The sequence below is a fragment of the Pholis gunnellus genome (genome assembly GCF_910591455.1).
Source record: "Pholis gunnellus genome assembly, chromosome: 3".
NCBI lineage: Eukaryota > Metazoa > Chordata > Actinopteri > Perciformes > Pholidae > Pholis > Pholis gunnellus.
Genome location: NC_136529.1, coordinates 10,566,454 through 10,593,185, shown reverse-complemented (window position 1 = coordinate 10,593,185; position 26,732 = coordinate 10,566,454). Strand labels below are relative to the sequence as shown.

The window sequence follows — 26,732 nt, the reverse complement described above, 5'->3', positions numbered from 1 at the left end:
AAACATTTCTTCATTAAATGTCATCTTATTCACGTTCGCGATCAGAAAAAGGTGAAAACATTACCAATAGTTTGTGCTGCAGCTGACTCAATGCTGCTGAAGCATGGCACCCAAAAGTATCTGACCTACGTCACCCGTTATGATTTGTTAACGTTACAGTTAGCCGATTGTTTACTCAACCAACCATTACCCTAAAACTTAGTGTATCAAATACCAGCAGAGCTGCTCAGCCCCTGTGTGCCTCCGCCACATCCACAGGTTGACAGGCACCAAGCAGCACATCTGATGAATCATCATGCAAACAGACACAAAAAGCCACAAAAAAAAAAAGGTTTGTGAAACAAAGCAGTCTGCAGCTCATGAGTGGTGATGGAAACGTTTTACTGTGATGGGAAACTGAGTCGCCAGGCCTCCGCCGAGCTTCAGAACTGTCTTGTGCTTAAAGATGTTTTTGTGTTTACACTGAAATAAAATAAAAAAGCCATAGCTTTTGGAAGTTTAAGAAAGATAATTTCATTGCCCTCTTCTTAAATAACTTATTACTTTAACCTATTTAGCCACTGAATGAAAATTGTCTTGAAATGATTACACTTAAATCTTCAGCCTCATAAAGCTACAGCAAGAGGTTTTTAATCAAAACACAAGAAAATACTGATTGAGGATAATATTTAAAAAAGAAAAAATTGATGACGTACAACATTCTTGTGACAAAGTATGTACAATTTTATTAGATTCATTATAAAACATATATAAAAAGTGAATACAAAAGTTGCATGGGTGCCAGTAAAAGATATATAAAACACTGCTTGTAACATTATAAAAAAAAAAAGTGTGCAGACGCAGAGGGAAAGTAAACCATTTGTTTGACCCAGAAATAACAGGTAAGGAACTATGCACGAGAAAGGTGGCAGTTGGCATGTCACATTTGCATAACTTTGGTGATAAATACACATACACACACACACACACACACACATTATGACCAAAAATTGTCACGGTATGCATGAATGCTAGAAGCTTAGTCACACCTCATGCACCACCGTCTTATCTCGTCGTACCAAGGCTTTGTCGGATTACTCACAGTGTCTTGAGTACATCTCAGGCACTTCTCACGTTGACTACACTGCAGCCAGAAAGAGGAAGTTAAAAGCTGATGTATGTGTCCTGAGTCTTGACCTTCTCGCCACACCTTAACAGACAGCCCAAATGTGTGGCCCATTTCTGTTTCCGGGGGTGAGAAAATGGCTCATGTAAATTGTTTTACGAGAAATGGTAGATATTTCCGCATACGATTAAATGAAGCAGCTCTGGGTGATTATTACACAAACAGTGAGACAGTGCACGTTTTGATTGCTCCCCTCGAAGGAAAAACCCCCAAAAATGACTTCATTTTTTTTTTTACCCCCTTTAACATGCAGGAATGACTGTCCCTGAGCAAAGCATACCATTTAAAAAGGTGCAGTCCACTGCTTTTTGTTTAAAAAATAAATAAACAACCACCTTCCAGTTCTTCCTCTTTTTACTGCTTGCTCTAAACCACTAAGATAGACTGCTGATTAGTCAAAGCCACTGAGCACCATCGTTAACCTGCAGAGATGAGGTGGTTGTACCTTGTTATTTCACAGCATGAATGATAAAAAGGAGTACTTCCATATAATCTCAAGCCATCAATAGCTTTGGGACAAAGTAATAGCTGCATGTGTGTATTTTCGTGTAAAACATGTGACAAGTTTTTGCTCATTTCTTAAAATAGAGGTCTGGGTTTGTATGAAATAATACCACAGGATATTGAATGTTACTTGCCAGAATAAATATACTAACTGAGCATCAAGCGCATCTGATTGATATGACTGTATCTGTGACATCTAAGCTCTAACTTTAATAGCATGCTAAAGTAACAGTAGATGTCTTTCCACTACTGCAATCGATCCTTTCCTGCGCCGTCTGGTTTCTTAGCTCGCACACTGGTGTGCATCTACATGTGAACGGTCAAAATGTTTTAAACAAAGCAAACTGGATCCTGGCCATACAAATACAAAGGCCTCTTCTTTATGGGTTGTGCAACAGTAAGCAGCAGCAAGCGAATTAAAAGTGAGATTTATGCAGTGTTACATCTAGATACATGACCTCAGATGAGTCAACCCAAATGTGTTTTAGCTGTCCCGGCAAACACAAACAATTCCAACGAAACAAAGACAAACAAAAGGCGCTGTAGGTACATTAAGTCTATTATGCATGATAAAATACTATAATCCGTATTGCCACATATATTTTGTTTGTATGGCTTCATCCAATTTAAGGCCATCTATGCTTTGGAAGTTCTGTGCATTTTCTCATGTAGAAAAATCAGTTTTATATATATATATACATGAAATAAAAAGTGTATCAAAATTCTTAATATAATATATATATATAGGGTATATGCATTGTATTGGCTTGTTGTAGTCACCTTAAGTTTTTATTCTGGGTAAATCTGTTAAATCCAGGCTAAGTTCACATTTGTCCAAGTCTCCATTCTGGCCCTCGGTGTCTCTGTCCCAGAATTCTCTCTCTGCTTTGACAATGTGGTTTCCCACATTGTAGCCATTTCTCTCGTTTTGCACTCCCTTCTCCGCTGTAGGTGATCCAAGGCTGGGGCTACCTCCCAGCTCCTCTGCTGCCCCTGACAAACCCACTAGTGCCTTTTCCACAAGACCATCACTAACACCTGCGTCTTTATCCTCCTCCTCCTCCTCCTCCTCCTCCTCTTCTTCCTCCTCCTTGAGGGCCTCTGCAGCTCCGTCTAGACTGGAATCGCTGAGGAAGGAGTGCGCCGTCTGAGTGTCCTCCATGGACAGAGGGGTCTCGTCGGCGAGGCGGCCCCCGATATTTCTGCCTGCCCCTGGGGTGAAAGGCATTTCCTCATGATCTTGGTCTGGATCCTGGTCTTTGCTGCAGTAGGCATAGCGGTGGTTCATGTGCTGTGAGTATGAGCCGGAGTGAGAGAAGCGCTTGCCACACTTGTCACATTGGTAGGGTTTCTCTCCAGAGTGCAGCCGGCTGTGCTCAATCAGATGGTGCTTATGCTTGAAGGCCTTGTTGCAGATCTTGCACTCGTGAGGACGCTTACCTGTAATAAATACAGAGAAATAAAGTATAATATTCTATAAAAACATTATCATAACCATTTGGCAGCCGGTTAGCTGAGCAAAAATAATGGAAACACGGGGAAACAGCCAGCCTGGCTTTATTCAAAGAACATCTGTCTACCAGCTTCTCTCAATAAGAATGTTTCCAAAATTATTCCGTTAAACATTTTTAACAAATATTGTAGTTATCTATAAATTACAGGAAATGGCATATAACTTCTGTGTGTTTGTACAAATCTTGCAGACCTGTGTGCTCGTATTTGTGTCGGAGCAGAGAGCTGCTCTTCTGAAACGTTTTGTCACAAATGTCACAAGCGTAAAGCCCCTCGTCTGTCTTCTTCAGTCTTTTCCTCCCGGGTCCCCCTTCTCCCTCCAGTCCTTCTTCCATGAGGGAGAGGTAGTCGAGAGCTCCATGGCTTAACACTTCACCCTGCAGAGAAAACATGAAAATCATGATATATTTAGATTCATATTAATCTAATTCTACAAATTCTTACAGCAACGCTTTACAATATGATCCGATATTTTTGATGTATTTATTGTTGCTGCTTCTGCATTCATTTTACGGTTGTTCTTCTGCAAATACACATCATTATTTTAAACAAACCGAAAAGAGATACCTTACTCACCATGAGAGCTTGTCTCTCCTGGTGGATCTTTTTCAGGGTCGCCTCTGCGTCTGCATCCATCATGTAAGCCATAGGAGAGAGAAACCCTGGGCTATTCGCTTGCTGGCTGAAAGGAATCGCTGTGATGCCATCACGTCCTGAAAGCCCTAAACCAGACTGGTTGAAGATAGGAAATCCATTATACAAGGAACCTGGAAACATATGAGCTCCGGCCCCGCTGTAGACTGGATGGTGGTGAAGGGGGAGGTGTGACGTCGGACTTGGTCTCCTGAGTTGCTGGGTCCCGTGCTCCCTCCTCTCTCGTCTGCCTGAGTTGCCGTTTACAGTTTTGTATCTCCCCTCCTGGTCTGAGAGCTGCTTGGGCAGGGAGAGGTCCAGAGGCTCGTTCTGTGCAGACCAGGGGCTGCTGGTCTGGTTCTGAGGGGAGGTCAGTTCGGGAGGACAGCTGGTGAGGTCCAGGCAGACTGGAGAACCGAAACCCGAAGAGGGAAACCTCCTTCTGACCCGAGGCGATGACAGCTCTGGGGAGTGGTTGATTGGGCTTCCCTTTTCCTGGCTGGAGCAGTACGCTCGAGAGGAGGGGGCGTCATGGTGGGGCTGTGGGGGAGAGTACATTGCCACCAAAAGCTGCTGCGGTAAAGAGTGCCAGCTGGGCTTCTGCAATGGCGATTTGTTTCCAGACAGGCCGTTGGATACTTCACTCGGTTTGCCGTTCTCCGGTTGGAGAGCAGATCTGGGGAAGAATAAAGGTGGCGAGGGGTGGTCTTTGCTGCGGAGACCCTCGAGCACCTCCACTGCCTCTCGGTTCATCTTGCAGAGGTAGCGCTCGTGCTGCAGGAGCACCGGCACACTGGGGAAAATCTGGGAGCACCAACGACACGTCATCCCAAGCACACCTCTCTCCCCTTCACCTGACCTCACTCGTTCTCTTCTCCTGACAGGTGACACCTTCCTGTCAGGCCCTCCTCCGTTGTAAATCCCCTTCCTTTCCTGCGTCGCAGCTCCCCCTTCTCCTCTGACCGTTTCCTCCTCTTTCCTCACCTCCCTGTGAAGCATCTCCTGCAGCATCTGTTCAAACTTGGTCCCAGAGTGCAGATAAGGCAGCAGGGTGGTCCCTTTTAGTATACTGGCCCTCAGTGAGAGCTCTGCTGAGGGGTCCCAAAGCCGAGCCAGGTCTGATGCTCTGGCGCTGTTGTGGTCCTGCAGGGAAAGCTGGTGAGGATCCTCTGGGACTCGACATAGAAGCCCGGTTTGATCTTGGGTCTGTGAAGCCAACGGGGAGCCCTTGTCAGTACTGTTTCTCCCCACACCTGCAGAGGGAGATGTTGGAAATGAGTGGTGGTAGGAGCTTTGGCTATGCCCGTTAAAAGCACCGCTGGCTCCTCCTGCGCTCTCCCCTCCATTTCCTCCACCACTCAGGCACTTTTTGCTGCTCAAGTGGGAGCTGTAGGAGCCAGAGTGAGAGAAACGTTTCTTGCAGTTGGAGCACTCGTAAGGTTTCTCACCTAAAGGATGACACACGCAGGCGGGATATATTAGACAAAAGATGCCGAAAAGTGTGTCGAAAATACCTTCAACATTTTACATAATTATCTTGTCTTGTCGTAATTATTTTAACTTGTTTCTTGTCAACACATCAAATTAAGTATAATTTCATACCATATAACTAGCACGATAAGTAAGGGTTAGTGATACCGTGGAAACAATAGCAAATTGATGGGTGAGTACATCTGTTTTGATGTTATTTTGTCTCACCGCTGTGGATGCGGAGATGCTCTTTGAGGTGGTGTTTGTACTTGAATGCTTTCCCACACTGCAGACATTTGAACTTCCTGGTCTCAATGCCTTGATCCAAAGTGAGGACACCCTACGATGATAAGACAATGGTATTAGTTGTATAACACAACACATTTAAGGATGAATGTCTGTGTCTGATTGTCACTTGTATCAACACAGTTCCAAATAAATAACTATGTAACACTAAACGTCATAGAATGACGATTTGGCTCATGTCAGTGACGTTTCTCCTGCTGTCTGTTTGTGTCTCACCTTGTCCTGCACTTGGTTATGAAAAGCCAGGTGCCGCTCCATCTGTGCCCTAACGGTGGCAGTGTATCCACAGAGCGGGCACACCATGTGGCCCCCCTCCCTCTCCTGACAGTACTTGATGTGGTCCCTCAAGGAGGCTCCTCGCTGATACATCCTGTGGCAGAATGGACAGGCCTGCTGGCTCCTCCCTGCATCTAGAGTCCAGTGAGAGATGTGACATTTTTTTTAAAAGACCACAGAAAATGTTATGTATTACGTAGTTCATTCATGTATTTTGTAAACCGCGTGTTGAGCAAGATATTAAATTATCCTTGTTTAATATGCTTTTAATATGATATTTTACTTTAAATGATGTCATAACCTTTTATATTTACTTGGTATATGTGATATAAAATGTTGAACCACAAGCAAAATATATACATTGTGGGACAACACACGCTGTTACATGCATGAATTGCTTGAACATGGATGTGTAAAATGCGTCAAAGGCTCTTGGTTGAACCACGAGCGGCTGATGAGCTGATGTGTTAAAAGTGCGTTACTTTCCATTTTCTCTGAATAACATTAGCCATTAGCATGTACAATCCGATATGTAGCACATCACTGCCATTTCCACTGAGCGGCTCGTCACTCTAACAACATTCTGCCTGGCTCAAAAGCAGTAACTTCAGATGTGTTGATTTTCTATTTAGCATCATTGCAGCTGTTCCCTTATCAGCCTACCTGCTCCCTCGGGTGAGCGGTGCTGAGCGCCCGGTGACCAGATGGCAGGTGGCAGCTCCTCGTGCCTGCCTTCCGGGTGGTACACCGCTGCCGTGCCATTGTGGTTCAGGTGGTCCAAGAGACTGGCTGAGGTAGAGGCCTTCCTCAGCTGGGCCAGAAATTCATAGTGGGCCAGGTCCTCCAAAGCATTTGGGGAGTCTGAGTTCTTACCTGTGAACAGAGAAAAAGATGCGGAGGAACTGTAATATCCATAATAGGAAACATGTTTATTTCTAACTGGAGATTAAAAAAAAACATAATTCTGATACATTCTGTTTTATTACATTTGCAGGAACATATTATTATTAGATTATTTGTTTGAAAATCTTGGCAGCCAGGGGGGCATAAAAGCAGAGAATAAATACAATGCAGGCAACAAAAACAGACTAAGAAAAGCATCACACGCTGCACAAAAGACAATAAACAATATCCCGTTATAAAATGCAATTTAATATAAAGCATTGTTATATGACGTTTCATCGTTTCATTTGGTCGGCACTCTTGTCAGTGAGGTTGAACGTTTGCTGCTTTCATGAACTATGTGTTGAATAAAAAACTCTGTGTGAATGTACATGTCTTGCTCAAATATTCATGTGTGCAGCGCAAGTGGGGATGAATCGTAGAGTGACACTGTGCAACTGAATCTAATGGATGTAAATTGTTTACTTGAAGACTGACTGATAAAACAATGTATTTGGGGAACTAGTTGGCCAGACATCAGATTCAAAGAATTCTTTCTTGTGTCCTTGAGTGCAGTGACAGGAGGGCGGGCAGAGAGAGAAAGCCACGTGAAGAGAGGGCGCCTCCTATCATGAATCAAGCCAGCTTACAGGGACTTTGAGGAAGATTTTTCAAATGTTTGCAGATGTTGGCATATTTTGAGCTGTTTTTTTATGTGGTGAAGGGAAGAGCCTGTGTGGTTGAGTGTTGTAAAAACTCAGCTTTGCCTTCATCAGGCAAGGCCAAATCACACGAGGCGAAGGAGCTAAGTGATTGTTAGTAGGCAAGCCGCGTGAGCCTTTGATCTCTCCTAAATAAAAGGGAAAGCCTCGCGTCGCGCAGTGCTGATTTCAGTACCGTAACGTCACCTCTTTGATGCATGGAAATATTGTGACATTGTGTGGGATGAGTTCTTTTGTCATGCTTTCAGAAGGCTGCCTTTTTCAAAGAGAAGAGTGAGACAAAAAAAAGGAAAAGCTTGTAGGGAAGGCATGGTTTCACAAGGAGCTGATATAAAGGTGTATCTAGAGGGCTGTGAGAGGCATCATGAGACTGCCGGCGTCTTGCATCAGAAAAACACTGTAAATGTGTTTAGCCTACACATACAGTGGTGTCCTACACAGCAGCCTCATACAGAACTTTTTGGGGTATTTTCCAAAAAATCTGGAATTTTACTTTGACTTAAGTAGCCTAGTTTTTTTTTTATCACAAGTATTGTACTTCGCTTCATTTAAAGCTACATCTGTTACACATTCACAACAAAAGTCACATTAAACAATGTCCTGATAAACTGTCAGAGAATGGAACAGAAGAAAGGAGATGAATCAGCAGCTGCAGCAGTGAAGACGCTGCAGGTGTGTCTGCGGCCTGGAGGAGGGCAGAGCTCCATGGTCCAGAGTGGAGACACTCCGGAAATAAAACGTTGGAAATGTTTGCGTTCACGTGCCGAGTTCAGCACTCCAAGCACAATCAAATTAAGGATCACATATAATGTGTGGTTATAATTAGCATTACTGTACCACCGCATAGTTAAAAAAAAAGTGTTGCATTCATCCTACTTAACGGCTGATTTTAATGCAGCACTCGGGGAGCACACTGAGTGACACAGCCACGGCGTCCGTGACCTGTACAGTTGGGGCACGCTGGGTCTGGCCAATGGAAGTTACCCTCGGCTGGCTAACATGCTAAGTGCTAGCATGCTCACGGTGGATGCGTTTTCTGAGGACCTCTTACCTTCAGTGAGGTGTGTGAGGACTTTGTGAACGAGATTGTGGAGGACTCTGCGATGCTGTCCAGACAGGTGAGAACGTCCACAACCAATTATGTGCACGCTACGAGGATACTACAGTATTCTAGTAGGCTCCTCTTTCCACCTCTGGGTATCATATTTTACACTTTACACACTTTCTTGGCTCGGCCTTCATTCTTCAGAAACCGTTTGGAAAACAAAGGCTCAACTGGAAAGCTAAAGTTTTAAAGTTTTTGTAGACATTTGCTTAGAACTTACAGTACATCCTCAGTGGTTCCTGGTCTCCCTCCCTGTCGGTGGTAGATGCGGTGGTGGCGTCTTCTGCGGCCTCGGCCTCCTGCTCCACTTGCGGCCAGTAGCTCCTGCTGCCGGGGCTGAGGCTGTGCGGCCGCGTGGAGCGAGCGGGGCTGACAGGCTCCTCCGTCCCCTCGCTGGGTGTCAAGCTTGTCTTGTCCAGGCTCTCCTGGCAGTCCTGGGGCTCCAGGCTCCACAGGCCCACCTCATCCTCCCCCTCAGATCCCAGTGAACTCACTTGCTCAGCATCCACTGTGAGAAGGACAGACACAGACAAAGACAAAAATAAATTTAGGGGAGACGAAAGACACTCATAATGACAAGTGAAAATCGCTGATCATGAATGTGTATCTTTAATCTACATCGAATGAAAAGCCAATTATTATTTTGTGGTGTCCAGATATATATTCATTATTTTCAAACATGATTCTAAATGCAACATATCTGAGTTTCCTATTCTTCTAGCTGTAGATTATGACCAAAACAAACCAGAGACAATGCCACATAATTAATAAATGATGTCAGTAACTGAAACCAAACCGGGGAAAAAGACACAAATGGTTTGTAAATTCCAAAAGGTTGTTTGAGGTCAAAGATGGCCAACAGCGTACTTGTTTTTTCAGTGTCAGCAGGAGGAATGAAATAGTCCTCATGTGAAGTTGTTCAATGTGTTTCTTATCATGAGATATTTTTTATGCCTTTGTGTGGTTTGATGTGCGGATTAGGATCAATACAAGCAGACAGGCTCAGCATGCAACATACATGTTTGTGCAAAGGAGATCAAGAACTGTGAATGGAGGGTCCCAATTCATTTCCCAACCCAAGTTATGCTATTTCAAATATTTCACTGAGCTATGACCACAAGATAAAACTTCAGACAAAGAGACAGAAAGTGTTAATAGTCATGTCTGATCAATTTCAGCGTGATTTACAAATGGATGGTTTTACTCTGGCTTTCATTTAAACTGAAAATAAATTGAAATAGATGCAATTTTATCAATTAATGTTTTGATTGATTTCATGATTAAAAAAAAGGTTGTAATTGTTCTGATCAAACTCCAATCCGGTAAAATACAGTTTATTTTATTGTTAGTATTAATCATTGTAATTACAACATTTACCGTTCAGTTTTCTCTGCATCAAAAGGTAAAATGTTATTTTAAAATGAAACAGTTTGTACGTGTAATTGCTCTTAAAGAACACAATCAGTGCGACAGCAGAGAAACGTCCGTCTAAAAGTGTCACACGTGTGCGACGGGCAGGGACGTAGTCAAGCAGTATGAATAAAAGATAAATAACATATTGTAATATAAAAGTGTACCCCCGGTGCTCAGACTGCAGCACAGCTAGAAAGGCGCATGACTTTTTCCCATGGCAAAGACAATAAATGACAATCACAAACACATGCCTGGGATTTCAGCTGTAGGCTCTTATTTCCAAGGCTTTTTTTGAAGACTCGCTGTTTTCCTCTCACTGATTGGCAATATCTAATCACCACTTAAGTAATGGCCATTTAAGAATATGTCATTGGAGGAAGCCAACCAATTGCACTGTGCCAACACACAGAGGGCCAATTCTTCTTTTTGTGTTGTTTTGAAAATAAGGTTTCTGATGAGCCTCCGGTGAAGATCACAACACAACTTATGCTTCTTATTAGTTTAAAAATACATTTCCCTCTTTGTTCTCTTTTCATCAGATCAGAGTGAAAATAAGGTTTCATGGCTCATTTAATTTCACAAAACACAAAGTGTATTCATTGAACTGTCAAAACAACACTCAGTCACTCTGGAGAGATTTTCATTTGTGTGTGAACCGTTCCAAATACACTCGTACTGGAGTATGTTGCTTTCAGACACGGCCCACAGCTCACAGCGACAAATTCCAGAGACGCAAATCTATGTCGTCTACTTTTACATCTAGAAGACACACACACACACACACACACACTCACTCTGTGGCTGAAAGAGCAAAAGGGGGCCCAGCGCTGCCGATGGGACGGCCCGCAAACACACACCTAAAACACTTGACACTTGACACACACTCTCCTGATGAGTAGCTAATCTCAAAAGTGCAACACCTATCTGTTTGTATCATCACGTCGCATGTCCTTCCCCAGCTTCATCACTCCTCTGTAAAAAGTTAGCTCATGCAAAACACTCTGATTCATCCGAGCTGCTGCTCCTCGCTGCTCTATTAACATGGGGAGGAATGACTTGCTCTTATGGGGGGTGAAATTGGTCATCAAATGTGCTTCCCTACAACAGACAGCTATGAAGTTTTATGATGTAGTTGAGGTCGACCTATCAGCCCTGAAGGAGTTTCCTGGGTTGATAGGAAATACCGCTGGGCCCAGAAAGAGAAAAATCTGGTCCGGATTAGCATCAAATTGGCCTTAATTCTCTCTCCCATGACAGTGAGTGACACTGAGCCTATATCTGCTGTCATTAAAGCGGCACCGCGCTGGGATGGCTTTCATTATCGGACCAGTTGATTTATTTATTTGGATAGTGACTGCATCCTTCAAATTGCTCTTTTTTAAAATTGTGTTGGAGCAGGACAGCTAAATCTTTGAACAGCGCAGGAGGTTTGGGATTGCCTGCAACTAGAGATTGTATGTCAAGGTACAAAGGAGTTCATGAATTCATGCAATGTGCAAGAGTTTTCCAAATGTGTATAATTTGTTGGAAGATGCCGAACACCAAAAACACAGAGCAGAGCACAGTAGAACACAGTACACCGCTATTGTGTGCATGCACTGTAGTGTGCGTGGGAAGAACGTGACTCATATCCAGAGAGTGGTAAGCGAACTGTGCTGCATCATGCCTGACGATGTGGATCACTCGGTCCTCTGGGGGACCGTGTTCAGATCAAACACTGCAGCACTATTTTAATCTGCCTGTCGCTTTCTCTGCCTGACAGTGACTGATAATCTGAAAGATTGATGGTCTGTTTGCCAGAAAGAAGTCTTCTGTTTTCAGCCTGGGACGACTCGGGAGTTTTATCCTGAGAAATGAATCCCCGTTCTCGTTATCTGCGCGCTTGTGATCCATCTTGAATCTGATCTGAAGCGTAAAAAAAAAATGATCATCTACAGTGGTTCTTTGTGTTTTTGAAAGTTTTCCAAAGCCAGACGGAGACGGATAACTGAATATGTTTGTAAGCACATACACCGACAGAGGGAATCTTTACACAACCACACTAAAATACAAACCGCAACAACAGAAAAAGACTCCTATAAGAAAGAAACTATTTTGCACTGGCTCACAACAGCACAGACAGTTTCACAGTTTGTATCCCAGAGGGCATCTACTGTACAGCGAAACGCTAAGCTGCAGTTTATTTTACGACGCACACATGTGATCTGGTATTGACTTAGTAATTATGTGGCTAAATGGTAAACACAGATTACTTACCTAGAAATTACCGTATTTGTTTCTTTTGGTTTTAAAGGCAACTAACAAGGCCAGGCCCAATTTACCGCACAACGTAATCATTACCGCTCGGGTGATTCTTAGATCGCTACATAAAACAATAACGGTAATGTAATGTTATCGGTGCTTTTTAATAGATTTTCATTTCTCGCAAGTGATAAAAACAACCCAATAAATAATAGTTTTTTTGATACACTTGTTCACTGTGTCAGATTTTGTTATATACACAAATTAGAACCGCACACCATGTGCATTAAAACTACCTTTAAATAAACATATAAAATAAAATCAAGTGGGGAATTTAAAGATATTTTTTTAAGGTTGTAACTTGTCATTTTCTAGGATTATGCATTTTAAAGTATTACATAAAATCACGTTGTAAACTGATTCATCAATCAGGAGTTATTAAAATCCATGTAGCTCTTCATATGATATAATGTCACATTGCACCAATGTCTGATACATTTCACACAGTACAAAATGTAGGTGGTAAAACTCAGAAGCAAAAGGGACACAGTCCACTGAATACACTGAGGCATAGCTAGTTTAAAAAAAACGTATTATATTTATTTTAGTTAATGCATGATATAATACGTATTTCATTCTGTTAAAAATATCCTGGTTTCACAGGTGTCAGAAGAAACCCAACACTTGCTATTTTGAACTCAATAAATTACCACGAGGGTCGTGGACGGCCACACTAAACAAAAAGCAAGAGCAGGAAGCTGTGCGTAATGTCATTTTACCTGTGAGAGCAGTTCAGAGACGAGGTAAATCCACATTCATCTGCAGAACGTGCTCATGTTGACAACGATGACCCATCTTTAAAAATATCGCAGAAAATCAAACATTTAAAAAAACTCTCTCTGTGACAGCTCTCCTATTCATACCTGCCGTCTGACATTTGTACAATGAGTCACGGGAGGACCGCAACCAAGAACAAACACCGCCCACCTGATCTCCTCACTCGTGGCAGCAACTCACACTCTCTAAGGTGGTGGTTCCTTCCGACATTGGCACCTTGGCCCTGCTCTGGTTTGGTTTGCTTTGACCTGCCCTAACAACACTGAGAAAGTGAAAAAGGACACTGATGTGCCAATTCTTTATTTTTGATCTAACTGTGTTATTGCACATGCACCAAATACATAATGAACACACCGTCTTTCCCTGGACACGTTCTGCAACAAAAGCAGAATTAGAGGATTTCATTTCAAAATGTTGTTAGAGAGTGTATGATACCAACAATATTCCAAAGTGAGTTTAATTGACTTTATAGAAAACTCAGTGTTACATTTTGCTTTTCGCGGTTAAGTCTTAATTTCTATTCATCCAAATGTTTTACAGGTTAGCCTATATCATGAATGCTGATAGCAAATTGAGGATTAAATGCTCTAAATTACATGTTAACCAATAGGAATGGTGGTAATGGGATGTTTTGCTGCACTGTTATTGCATTTCTGTTGCCAGAGAAGAGGAAGTGCAAACATTCTTGTCTAATGATGGACAAAATAACCACAAACACATTGATATGAAAGTCGCACAGTCAAGTTCTAGTTCAATTGATTACAGTCATTTCTTTAGCTGGTTGGCAGCGAGCCACAAAACAAGCACTTTTGCAAATAGCTGCTGGCGAAAAAAAAAATGGTACTGAAACTGTGACACTGTGATGGGGATCGTAAAAGGTCATATTGGTGTGGAGGAGGAGATGCTTGACTGTGATGTATGCTGCAGTATATGATTTTGCATTCTTGCAGTGTGTTTAGTACACAGCGCTGCGGTGTGTTTGTTGGAGAAAAGGGGACGACAAGAGTGAGACCGAGGTGCAGAGACACCAGCGCACGAGGAACGCTGAAACGGTGCATAAACTGCACGGAAAGTAAAAAAAAGAAAAGTGAAGGGAGAAAGAGAGAGAGAGATAAAAAGAAAGACAGAGGAGTGAGGAATTAGAGAAGAGAAAGAGACAGAAAGCAACAGTGTCAAACTGTCCCTAACACAAATCCTCCACTGATGTCGAACTGTGAAAAACATGCTACAGAGGGAAATTCCCTCAACACACACACACTCACACAAACTAGGGTACAGAGAAATACAGAAAAACAAACAAACACGACTTGTATTGCGGGCACAAATGGGGAGCAAGACCAGGCTGCTGCTGCAGAGGGCTACAGAATGATCAAACACAGCAAAGAAATGCGTGTGTGTGTGTGTGTGTGTGTGTGTGTGTGTGTGTGTGTGTGTGTGTGTGTGTGCGTGTGTGTGCGCGATACCCCATGAATATCTGAAAAGCAGTCAGAGATGGAAAACTTAAAGCCCATGCGGTGCAATAGTAGCAAAGTCACGGCTCTGTGCCTTTTTAGATGTCCCGCTCATTAGGAGACACCACCCTGTCAGAGCATTTAAACCACCACCACAGAATGTGCAGCCCAGTGGCAACATCTGCACTTTGAAACACTCAAGAGGCCCACAGAACAATCAGCTCAAGAAATAAACACCAAGCCAATTTCCTCACATTGATAAAGGCTCTGCAAAGACAAGAGCGTGCACAACTGCAGCGCAACTCTGCACACTAAGCCCTGATCTTTAAAACGGACTATGTTTGCCTTTGTTCACTGTGGCTTTTAATGATTCTGTTCAATTAGGGCCCTTGTGACACAGAAACAGAATCCCTTTCGGCATTTTATTAGCTTCAAAGCCACCAAGCTATTCACTGATACCACACTCACAAAGTTGATTTGTCATCGAGTTGCGCTTTTAGTGTGACTGGGCGCTGGCGTCAGTTTCATTATTCACATGCGCGAATACGATTTCAGAGGGAGCCTCTGCGACTCAAAGCACAGCCCCAGAGACAGCGGCTGTAACGTACTGTGGTGCTGTGTACAGCGGCCATGGCCGCTCTGAAAAGGGCACAGGCATCTGAAAATTGAACGAGATCAGAATCACTGATCTGTTATTCTCTATCTACATGTCTCATCACTGCAACCAAACAGTGAACCACATCTGCTAAGTGGAAGCAGACGCTTGTGTGATTTCAAAAGATTAAACCAATAGCAAATAAGCAGAAATAATGTTCAGCAAAACCACCGATAAAACACGTAGATAACAAAGCTGTAACTTACTGCAGGGCAAGCTAATCTACCTCGCGATGAAACCGTGAGGATGTCGACTTCTCTGCCAGGTTTTTATCTTTGACAGTCAGTCAGTCAGAGACAAAGTTTATTTGTTTTTACATCTGATAGGTTGAATCTCCTCCCACTCATATTAGCACTTGAACCATGCACACTGTGTCATCTTTGCTAGTGTGAATTCACTGAATGAAGACTGCAGAACAATCATTTTAATCCTTTTAAATTTGCCAAACACATGGCATTCTTTTTTACCTTGTGTATTTGTTTTGAGAATAAAAACACAACTCAAAGAGCGATGTCGGACCGTGTGTGTTTTTGCAATTCAGACAGAAACCGAAAGAAAGAAATAGGAGCAGTTAGAGTGAACATGGACAGGAAAGGAGTCCCAAATAACGTGTGGCCTAAACCAGTAATCACACCAAGAAGGTGCATGTACGTGCTGGTGAAACGGTGAGACAACTGAGACTAAATAAGAGGTACAGTATGCTGAACTGCAGCTACAGACACACACACACACACACACACACACACATGGCGGTGTGAAGAAGACGGAGAAACACACTTACAGGGCATACTTTCATCCCCTCGTGTAGATTCCCACCCAAGCTATATATTCTTAGATTGTGGCGAGTCGCCTCTAGCGATAAATGTCTCGAGGCCTATAATGATTTCGACTTTCACAGGGTTGACAACGGCCTCCACAGGAACTTCAAAATGAACAGCTTTACATTTCTCACAGGTAGAGCTTATGGAGGCAACGACGCCGTCGCTAGATAATTATCTTATCTTTCACAGAATCAATTTGTATGCAAAAAGGTGCAACAATCAGTTTTTTTCTCTTTGCACAAATGAGGCAAGGTGTGAGAGAAGAGGTGTGCAAAGAGCCCTTGTGGTTGCTTGTCTTCTTCCTCTGGAGGTTTCCTGTATGCTGCTGCCTACATGTTTGCCGCCGTATTCACCTGTCCTGTCGACCACCACAGTGACATTTGTCAAAGTATCACCTTATTTGACACTGGCCCTTTACCTTCAAAGCAGATGTGAGTGGCTTTTTGCTTTAGTGCCTCTTTTTTTTTTTTTGCAGCTTACAAAGTATTCTCTACAGTTACACCGCACAAAGGAGAAGACCTGTTATTTGTCTGTTGTTAGAACTTGCAAGGATATAGAAAGTTTATAGTTTAACGTTCATAATAACAACATCTTCAGTAGGATTATCTAAGCCATCAAAAAAAAACAGTTTCGACTGTTTATGATTTTTCTAGAGTTGTTCTATCAGCAATTCACAGCCTCTGATCTCATTCTTTGTCTTACTCTCGCTTCCTCATTTCACATCTGTAGTAAACTCACACACAATACAATTTCCACTGTTCCATTAAATATACAATAAGAAGCGCTGTTGATATCATTCTGGACTTCCCTCCCTTGTCATGCTGAAGTGTGTTGTTTGACTCATTTTGCTGATGTGTCGATGACTCACCAGCGGTGACACCTTGACTTAACTACTGCATCTACACTGCGCTACAGTGCGAGAGCTCGTGCAGCTCGTACATTCTTGTCGCCATGTTTGAGCTCAGTGCCATCGAGCCCTGTGAGCATCTGCCGCGCTGGAAGCAGGACCGATGCTGGTGAGAAAGGTTAGCTCGGTTAGAGGGAACACGTTATTTCGAGTTGGCCCTCCGCCTCCTCCTGTGGCCCGCACTGGTTTCCGTGTAGCGAGGGATCGGTGCTGGAATGCAGTAACGGTCACAGAGGGACCCACGCGCTCACCGCACTGTGAATCAAAACCCAAACTCCACTTCATTAGGCTCCTGTCATTGCAGAGACTCTCACACCACTCTATAAATACCCCTGTCTCCCCCCTCCAAATTTGTTTTCCCTCTTTTTTCTTTACACATGAAAATGCTCAGGGACTGTTCCAGCCTTGTGATGTGGCTCTTTATTTTGTACGTTGGCGCAAGAAACCACACAATAGTGGCTCCTTTTTCGAATATTAAAACATTCTCTGACGGAGCACAAAGGTTCTGAAGTTTTTTAATAGGGGTGCACGCTAAATAAAACTTCTCTTTGAGCTTAACAGCTATACAATGTGGGATTTGGTTAGTTCAACTCGAGCTGTAACTTTCAGTTGCTCACTACGGGAGATTTGTTTTGAGGGTGAAACAAATATGCCTGGTATCCCACTGACTTTGTCTACTTCAAGCGTCTGCGTATAAGGTCTGTTCGAGGTGTTTACCGTGATGTGGTGTTCTTGAAAAAGACGATTTACTGCATTAAACCCCTAAATGTCTGAATCTAACCACTTACAGCTGATTTCCAACACAAGATACAAGTATTCTGAGAAAGTTAAGTTATAAAAAGATCAGAGCAGACCATGTGAAGGGATTCACTACATATGCAGTCGCAGCAACATCAATGCAACTACCATTACAGCTCTTACTGCCAAATAATCTGACAATAATAATAATCCACCCTGTTATTCCACAAAAAAAAGTCAAATGTAAACCAAGGGGAGGCCCTGATAGTCAGCAAAGAACATGAAAAGACATCAGCCGACTTGTATCCACTGCTGTTGGACCGCTCATTCAGTTAAATTAGAAAGTGTAGCATGTAACGGGCTCTAAATATACGTTGTTTTATGATGACAAATGCTGTTTTAATAGACCCAGCCTGTAGATGAGACCGGGCAGCCAGTTCTTGCCTGGTTAACCTACAGACGGGGCGCCATCCTCTGGCGTCAGTCGACATTACATCCTCCACCCGGGAGATGATGAGACACCGAAACATTTCAAGTGACCGCATGTGACCTCCAAGGCTTTGAAACATAGAGAAGATGCCTTTCTAATGTGTCACTCTGCTTCTATTTTCTTTGTCTCTTGCTGAATCGTCCCTCCCTTGTCTGCACACACCATCCACTCTGCGCCTTAAGCACGCACACATGAAGAAATACAGGCAGCAAAAAGAGGAACATACACTCGGCTATTAAACTGTTCTTTGTGTGGGTTTGCAGTTCTGATTAGGAAGACGTATGAGTCATATTGCATATTAATTTACACACATCTGTATGTACGTTATAGATACAGCTCGGTGCGCGTGCGCGCGGGAGAGAATGTGTGTGCTGTGAATGGGGCGCCTGAACCAACGCCTTGAAAAAAAGAAACTAATTAAAGTTATGGAGAAAAATGCAAAGACAGCAGAACCGCACAAGAGAGTGTGTGCATGTCATTACTGACCTGGCCCAGTTGGAGAAAAAAAAAATGATGGCAAGAAGAGGGAGAGAGAGAGAGAGAGAAAGAGAGAGTGAGAGAGAGAGAGAGAGAGAAACCTCAGCCAACGAAATAATGTATATAAAAAAAGACTCAACAAGAAGAAAGGTTTAAAAAGCAAACTTCGGGAGTTTAAGAGGATCTTTGATGTGTATCAGAAGAGGAAAGCAGCCTTGCGACTGGGACGACAGTAATTTTAAGTCGAAGCAGAAGGCTGGCTGCCTGGCTGACTGACTGTGAGCTTTGATGGCGCTGGCTGTTTGAAGTGGTTTTCGGGGGATGGGAGCAGCGTGTGGTGTCAGTGGGACAGGGGAGGTGCTCAGGGAGAGAGAGAGGGAGGGGGGGGGGGGGGGGCATGATGGCGACCGTACAGGACTTGTGGAGCGGAGGATGGATAGATGGACGGAGAGGAGGAGAAAGAAGTATAAAGAATGGGAAAATAAAATGTAGAATAAAGAGTGGAAGGGCTGGAAGGTGGAGGAGTTGAGATACACAGAAGAGGAGATAAAGAAGAATGAAAGCGATGATAGAGGAAGAGGAGCAGACAGAACAATGAAACAGTCACACAAAGAGGGTTAGAGGAAAGACAGGCAACAGATGAGAGCCGGAAAAAAAAGCTGCAAATCTGAGAAGGAAAGTTCAAGTCAACCTTCAAGATCTGTGTCTGAAATTCAGAGCCCCGTCCCAATATCAGGCCTGGATATATTCACACCTACCTATTACTTGTATCATTTAGATGACGTTACCTCCCTCTGATATGCTGCCAGGCTGCCTTATGACTTTTACTTTTCCCCTTCCCCTCCCATCCCTCCTGCATGCTGGACACATGCACCGTATAATCATAACTGCACTGTTTCCCTGAGGTACCGAAGTCGACCGCACAGCCGAAGAGGAAAAAGAAATTAAATCCGTACAAGTTCAGAATGTTTTTTTGTTCTCCTTGCCTTTTCATTTTGTTTTATTAGTGACTGACCTTGTTAATTAAAAAACGTCCCAGGTTTTGAAATTGTGCAATACTGACAAAAACATGATAACCTGTCACGTACCATGACAAATAATTTTAAAAAGATGAGATAAGACTATTTACCAGATCGTTACAGAGTGATAAATGACGAAGTGGACCAGCGTACACTGATATTATTTGCATTGCTTCCTTTCTAGCAGAAAACACTTCCGGTTTATGGATCCTGTTCTTTATCATACCTGAGCTACCAAAGATACATTTCGCAGATCTTATATTGCACGCAGCCAGCAAACATCAACATCTTTGCTCTGTCTGAGGTAAGAGTTGGATTTTGACCAGTGTGTTTAAAAGGCATCAATCATTACACAAATGGTTATTCTGATTACTTTGCAAAATGTGCCTAAGATGTTTTTCTATCTGGTTTTAATGCAACTGAACGGCTAACTCAACTGAACGAATGAACACATTTATTGCCTAAATACCTAAGTGAAACTTCATTGGGCGATGCCTTCACGGCCTCTAAAAGTGTCTGGTGGAGATAAAGTGGAAGTGTGTAAAAATGAGACGCTCCCATCAATAGACACGGAGAGAGAGAGAGAGAGAGAGAGAGAGAGAGAGAGAGAGAGAGAGAGAGAGATGTGTGTAAAATATAAGACCTAAAGCCTCGACCGTTACAGGTGGGCCTAAAGATCAGTGAAGCATGGAATGTGTTTACTCCCTCATATGTAACTGTGTGTGTGTGGGTGTGTGCAGTATTTCTGTGAGTGGGATGTGCAGACGAATGTGGTGCCAGGTGATCACAGGTACAGGGAGACAGAGGGAAAGAGGGGGAGTTGGCTGGCTGACCTCTCCCCTGCCTTTCTATTTGTCTGTCCAAGTTTTAAGTGATGGAGGACAGAGCAGGTTAACACAGACATATTGCAGAATTTTGTATTGATGTGTATTCATCTGGTTTAGAGATTGCAGCTTATGCAGCTAATGTGGAGATTTGCTGCTTTAATCTGTTTGATATCACTGTTAATTTACCCTCGGCTCTGAGAACTTGTACGATTTGTACGATAACAACGTTTTTTTTCATTTATATATATGGCTCATGACCGTGATCACATGGTGTGGAGCACAAACGGCACATACAACAATAACAAAACAATGGCACACGGATTGACTTAAGTACAACAAATGTGACCAAAACAAAGGAAGGACATTCTTTTGGCTCATCTGATTGGAATAACAAAATGAATTGAGTTTAATAATTTAAACAAAAGATGGGCGGTTTAAACACAATATTAATATTACTACATATACAGAAAAAGACATATCTATCTATCTATCTCACCCCCTCCGCAGACTCCGGACCACTGTTCATAGAGAGCACATGTTTCATCCATCCAGTGCTGTGCTCTGGTCTCCAGAAACAAGATCCCTTTGTTTGTTAGTCATCACAAAAGTGAATTTAGTGCACAGCTTAACATTTTAATTGATTATTTTTCTTTCGCTACAGCCATTGAGCCCAACAGTATTTTTAGTGAGCTGCAGCGGTTTGTTGCACGTGGGGAAAACAGATGCACGAGATGAAGAGAAACAGACCAACTTTCGGCATTTAAACACGAAAACAATAAGAAACTGGACTTGGACTACCTAGAGACAAAAAAGAATGAAAGACAGAAAAGAGATGAGAAGCATGTCAAAAACATAAAGAGTGTTAAACTGATAACATCACAAACACCAGCAGGTCTGAGGCCTTTCTGGCCTCTTAGGTGATAAAGGCAGATCCTAAACAAATGACGCTCTGTTGCTGATACATATCAAACTGTTCCTTTTCCAACCAGCTGCTCTGCTTCGTCTCACCCCTTCGCTGGCAGCACACTCTCAGCCAGCTGAGTGGGTCTGCCTCTTTCTGTCTCCCTGTCTCTTTGTCTTTCTCTCCTCTCTCTCTCTCTTTCTCTGCCACCCATCTGGGACTTGTATTACATGACAGCTGAAGCAGGGTTTCCAAATTTAATTTGAGGTGTGATAAAACAGCACATATCTATAAATTGTGTGCAGAGAGCCTGCCTTTCTGGATAGTTTTAACCTCTTTCATGTGCGGCATGTGAAACACATGCTATCTGCACAAAAGGAAGACCCACAAATAGACTTAATGACGACGAGTCTTGCCAAAGCAACGAAAAGGAATGTAATAATAGCGCTGCAAATGGCTTATGTGGAGAATTAAAAGGGATCAATTTGCAACATCAAACTATACACAGCATGTGGACCTTATCCGATAAAACGCCTTTGAAATAGAAATGACTGTATGCGAGTGAGAAGCCGCAGGAAATACAGTTGGTGTTAAAGTGTGAAAAGCGCATGTACGCAGGCACCTATGCACACCTCACGAGCTCTGTGGCTATTCGTGTGATCTTACAGTTTGATGGAGTGTGATCCTTAGACATGCACTCCGCTCTCAAGTTTATAACGAAGATGTGTGTTCACCATCGAACCATTTCAGTCTATTAGGACCATACACCGGATTTGACCTTCATCTACCAAGAGATCAGATCATGATTGTTTGTTAGCTGTAACATCTTGATAAAAGAAACCCTCCAACTCTAAACAGCCCCCCCCCCCCCCCCCCCCCCCCCCCTTGTATTAATCCTTCAATGGCACTGAAAACCTTCCAAATAATTCCTCCTAGAGTGGATCAACAGTGTGGCAGCCACGCGGCAGGAATGCACAGTCAGACATGGGACTGCTGTGGCTACATCTGAAACATCGCAAAGAGCAATAATCGAATAAACATGTGAAAAATACCAGAGGGACTCAATCAAGGGATTCCCCATTACTGCTGTGCAGATCTGGCATCACACACACAGAGCTGGGATGGGAGAAATCTGTGACATTTGGCACTGTGGGAATCATTGAGGAACAAATGAGGAAGCACTTATTATCCCACACTCTGTCGCCCGGCCCGTCTCTTCTGTCTCTACCCCCTCAACCCCTCAATCTCTTGTCTTCTGACGCCGAGGAACTGTCTCCAGCCCTGTCTCCAGCCCTGTCAACCCCATCAGTTCCCCACCTCGGTCGTCCTCCTCTACTTTCTTCCTCCTCTGTCCCTCCCACCCGCTGCTTCTGACGCCTGAGTTGAGCCCCTTGAAGAGTCCTGGTAATAAACTGTGGTGCCTGGGCTCTTCATTGCTGTCTCGCCCTCCCCACCCCTCATCCCAGAGCGCCGATACATCGGCCATTAAAGTAGGCCCAGTCCAACGGACCGGCCCCTCCGCTCTGTACTGTACAGGCGCGTCAGTCGTTCACGTTCAAATGCTTTCCCCCTATTCTCTCTCTCTCTCTCTCTCTTTTCTTGTGCTGCTCGAGTCCTTTGTGTACAGTGTGCTATGCTCACTGTGGCAGCACTGTGCCAGAAAAACCCACACAAACACACACGCACACACATACACAGTCACAGACATACAGCTGGGCCCCAGCTGCATACAAAGACTGGGGTTTGGAAATCAATGAAGGAGAAAGAAGAAAAAGGGGAAAGGAGTTTAAATAAATTGGCACTTGAAAAAAGAAGAAAAACGAGAAAGAGGGAATGAGGGAAACAGGGAGAGAGAAAGCTCTCTCTTAAAAAGACACATCAACTCAACAACAGAGTGAGGTTTTTGTCATGGACTAACAAAACATAAAGCGCAAAGCAACGGGACTGAATATGTTTGTGACGGTGTCCATAAAACACAAATCTACATTCAAGAACAAGGGTTTGAAAGACTCTCATCGCATGTCAGAGGATATCTGCTGAGTTTGAGGCGAGGGGAAAGCCTGCACATAACACAGCCAGAAGACTTCAAATAAATGACATAAAAACTGGAGTCTTCATGGTTGCGTCTGCTAAGATGCTAATAGTGCTGCACCAACATGGCTTTTGAGAAATTCAGTAAGAACGGTTGTTTCATGAAAGTTTTCTTCCAGATACGGAAATGAGTCTTAAATAATTGTTCTCAATTAGTGTCTTCATAAATGTGTTTCACTGTAAACAAAAATAATGATAGCATAGTTGTTGTTGAGGGAAAAAGATAAATCATCCAGAAATGTTAGAGATTGTTAAAAAGTGTAAGTACAGTTCAGCATTGGGATGTTGGGGGATGTTGAACCGTTGGCTATCATTGCTCAGCTAATTAATTCACACTCTTTGAAACTCAAATATCTCACTCACAGCCAGTAAATACGGGTCATCGTTTCAAATGGATACGTTTCCTCCCTTTGTCTCGGGGCTGTTTTCAATCTGCCGGGAACGAAGGGTAGTAATTTCCTCACGTTGCTTTAAGATGGGTGAACATTGACAGTTTTATTAGGGGAGACAGAGACATAATCAATAGGCGCCTGGGAGAGAGAAGAAAAGCCAGCCTATGTTTTTTTTTTCTCTTTCTTCTGGTTTGGAAAAGACCCCCAAATCGCTGTCTTATGAGTTGGGCCTGCCAAATTCATTTGGTTTTATCAAGGACCTTTAACTCCCTGCTCGCTAAGCCGCCTCCAGCCCGGCACATTCCAAATCCAACACAGAGCTTTCAGACACACTTTTCTACTCTGACACGAGGATGCACACGCAACAAGGTCTCACTCACACAGACTTTAAACATGCACTGACGAATGTGTGACAAACACGTATGCTATGTATAAGCACTCCATCAGCGCAGGCCTACATGCGTGCAGATGTACTAACCAGTCGTTGTGCAATTGGGGGAAAAAAGCAGCACGAACTTACTGATAATATATTGAAGAATATATTAAAGATAACAGTCTAACATGACATTTATCGTTTTCAGAGTCTTAGATAAATATTGATTTATGATCTACTATCTTTACGTTCACTTTTAAAACACATCTTTAATTGGTAAAAGTGGCTGGAACGTGACCACAGGTGACGCTTATCTCTCCTCTGAGGTCACTGCAGGAGTTGAAGAAGCAGGACTGTTTTAGCCGGGGCTCTGATAAGCGACAGGTCCGTGTCAGTAAGTGTGGCTTTTTGCTGATAGCTTTCACGGTAGTGTGACGGTGCTGATTTGTGAGAAAGAGTGAAGACGGTCGACAAACTGCTACGTGACAGTGAAAGGTGAGAGTGTGTGTCTGTGTGTGTGTATACACACACAGACACACACGACTACCCGTTATGCCAGGCAGCCAGTGAAGTTTCTCACCCCGGGGAGCTTCACACCTCTCTGAATAAAATGAGGAAACACTTAAACGCAAACTAATAAACTAAACACAGTAAACACACTCCTTACAGAGAACGTTTAAGGCGGTTGTTCTCTGCATGGTTTGCAAGAGTTCAGAATAAAGCCAGTAATGTTTGTGTGTGTGTGCTTTTGTATGTTTTTTGAAGGCGAAATATCCTCTCACTGATAGCAATGACAAAAAAAAACACATTAGAGACCAAGTTGATTATGTGTTTTTGTAGATTCACGGCAATGTTTGCATTGGGGGTAATGGTTAGTTTGTTTAGGATATCCCATGGCTTTCCCTGCATCACAACAACCTTGCAGCAGCGAGACACATCACCCAAAAACCCCACTAGCATTAGAAAAAGGTTTATTTGATTACAGGGATTCAAGTTTAGGTTTACATTTAAGTAATTTAGAAAGGGGTCGCAAGTTAAATTTAGGCTCACACAAGCGTGATGTGGATCCCTTCTGTTTATTTGGGGATTTGACTCTAACATAAATGTTCAGTCTTCATCAGCAGGATAGAAAAACTAATGTGTACATTTGCATCCATGCACAGATGTGTGTATCCTAACTTCTGTTTGTGAGTTCAGAGCCACACACACACAAACAAACAAACAAACAAACAAACAAACCAGGCACAACCTGATGCATGAACAATGTCTCTTAATTCAGCATACGGCCTAGAGGCTCCTCTCAGCACTGTTGTAGGAAGTGCATTCACAGAAACTGATAACTGACATCATCTAAAGCTTTATGTTCGTCTGACGCCTTCCATTAATTCTTGATAAGGTGATTGATAGTCATGTCAGAATAAAAAAAGAGAGAAAGAAATGGACTAAAAAGAAAGAAATTAGTCCACATGCACATGATGGGCTGATTTAAATAAATGTATCATATTTTAAAACCTTTATGTCAGAAAAACTATTATTAAACTAACCAAATCTATAGCCAAAATAATTGAAAATACGTTCTATTTTACTATTTAAATATCATGCAAGTGATTTTTATTTTTTAGACGTGAGGAGATGTTTGACATTTCATGAAGTTCAAGAAAAGCCTTGGGTTCACATCAGTTGATAATCCTAAACTGTATCTCATTACTTCTGCAGCCTACTTTCTGTTTAAAAGCGTTTTTGAAACAGTATACAAGTAAAGAAAACTTGATGTTAAATCTGGTTGCATAGCAGGACATCGCATATAGATAATAAGGGAACAAGATCGTGTAAAGGTTTCAGTCTCAGAGCAACAAAAACTAAAGTCTACTTGAGAGAGAAAGTCTCTGTACAGTGACAGTGGCTTGACACAAGTTTTTAGTTCAAATAATAAAATCAAAACTGATTCACTGGAAGGTTTTAAACAGTGTGGGTCCTTATAAATAACTGATGATTTACAACGTACTTTAAAAAATTACTTTTTTTCCAGGTGTGTAAAATATACAAGGGTCATGAGATTTCACAGAACGCGTGCAGCCACAGGTTGTGTGCTTGTATTTCAGGGTTTTGTGTACAGGTAGAACGATCCCAGTGAATAATGCCCGAACCTGACGAAAGCTGAATTACCAACCCTGCAATTTACGCTGCAGGGCAATCACAAGCCATGGACGCAAACAGATTAGAGTCTGAAACATGAATAGTCAACCTGCTGACCTGCTGTGCAGCAAGCTACACAGCGATTATACCATACAGCTAGTCTTTCCACAAACTGCAGAATAAATCATCTCGGTCTCTTGTCCACTGCATCATTTACCAACTTCTTCAAACCTTTTCAGCGCTGCACGGTTCTTACCTCGGTTTCTCCTGGGGTTGGCTTGTTTCCTTCGCTTGCCCCTACTTTCTTCTGTCATCATAACGCTTTATTTCGTTGTTGTCGTTTTTTTAAAAAAAAGAAGTTGTCCAGGGAGCGGTGCGAGTGTGTGTG

At 42.9% G+C, this 26,732-nt stretch overlaps 1 protein-coding gene across 1 annotated transcript; it reads right to left on the bottom strand.

Moving 5' to 3' along the window:
* Positions 1-709: 709 nt before the first annotated feature.
* Positions 710-26,732, bottom strand: LOC306716012 (zinc finger E-box-binding homeobox 2). The gene is made up of 8 exons (XM_079186534.1): positions 26,601-26,732; positions 8,796-9,083; positions 6,530-6,739; positions 5,807-6,000; positions 5,513-5,624; positions 3,758-5,262; positions 3,375-3,558; positions 710-3,109 (listed from the first exon to the last, which is right to left on the bottom strand). The coding sequence occupies exons 1-8, from the start codon at positions 26,659-26,661 to the stop codon at positions 2,451-2,453; spliced, it is 3,213 nt and encodes a 1,070-aa protein (XP_079042660.1). The 5' UTR covers positions 26,662-26,732; the 3' UTR covers positions 710-2,450.

Excerpts from the sequence above, each read along its gene's own strand:
- LOC306716012 (XM_079186534.1), bottom strand. The coding sequence starts at position 26,661 with ATGATGACAGAAGAAAGTAGGGGCAAGCGAAGGAAACAAGCCAACCCC. Across the intron at positions 6,740-8,795 it reads GGAACCACTGAGGATGTACT|GTAAGAACTCAGACTCCCCA; the intron begins GTAAGTTCTAAG and ends CTCTGTTCACAG. Across the intron at positions 3,110-3,374 it reads ACACAAATACGAGCACACAG|GTAAGCGTCCTCACGAGTGC; the intron begins GTCTGCAAGATT and ends TATTTATTACAG.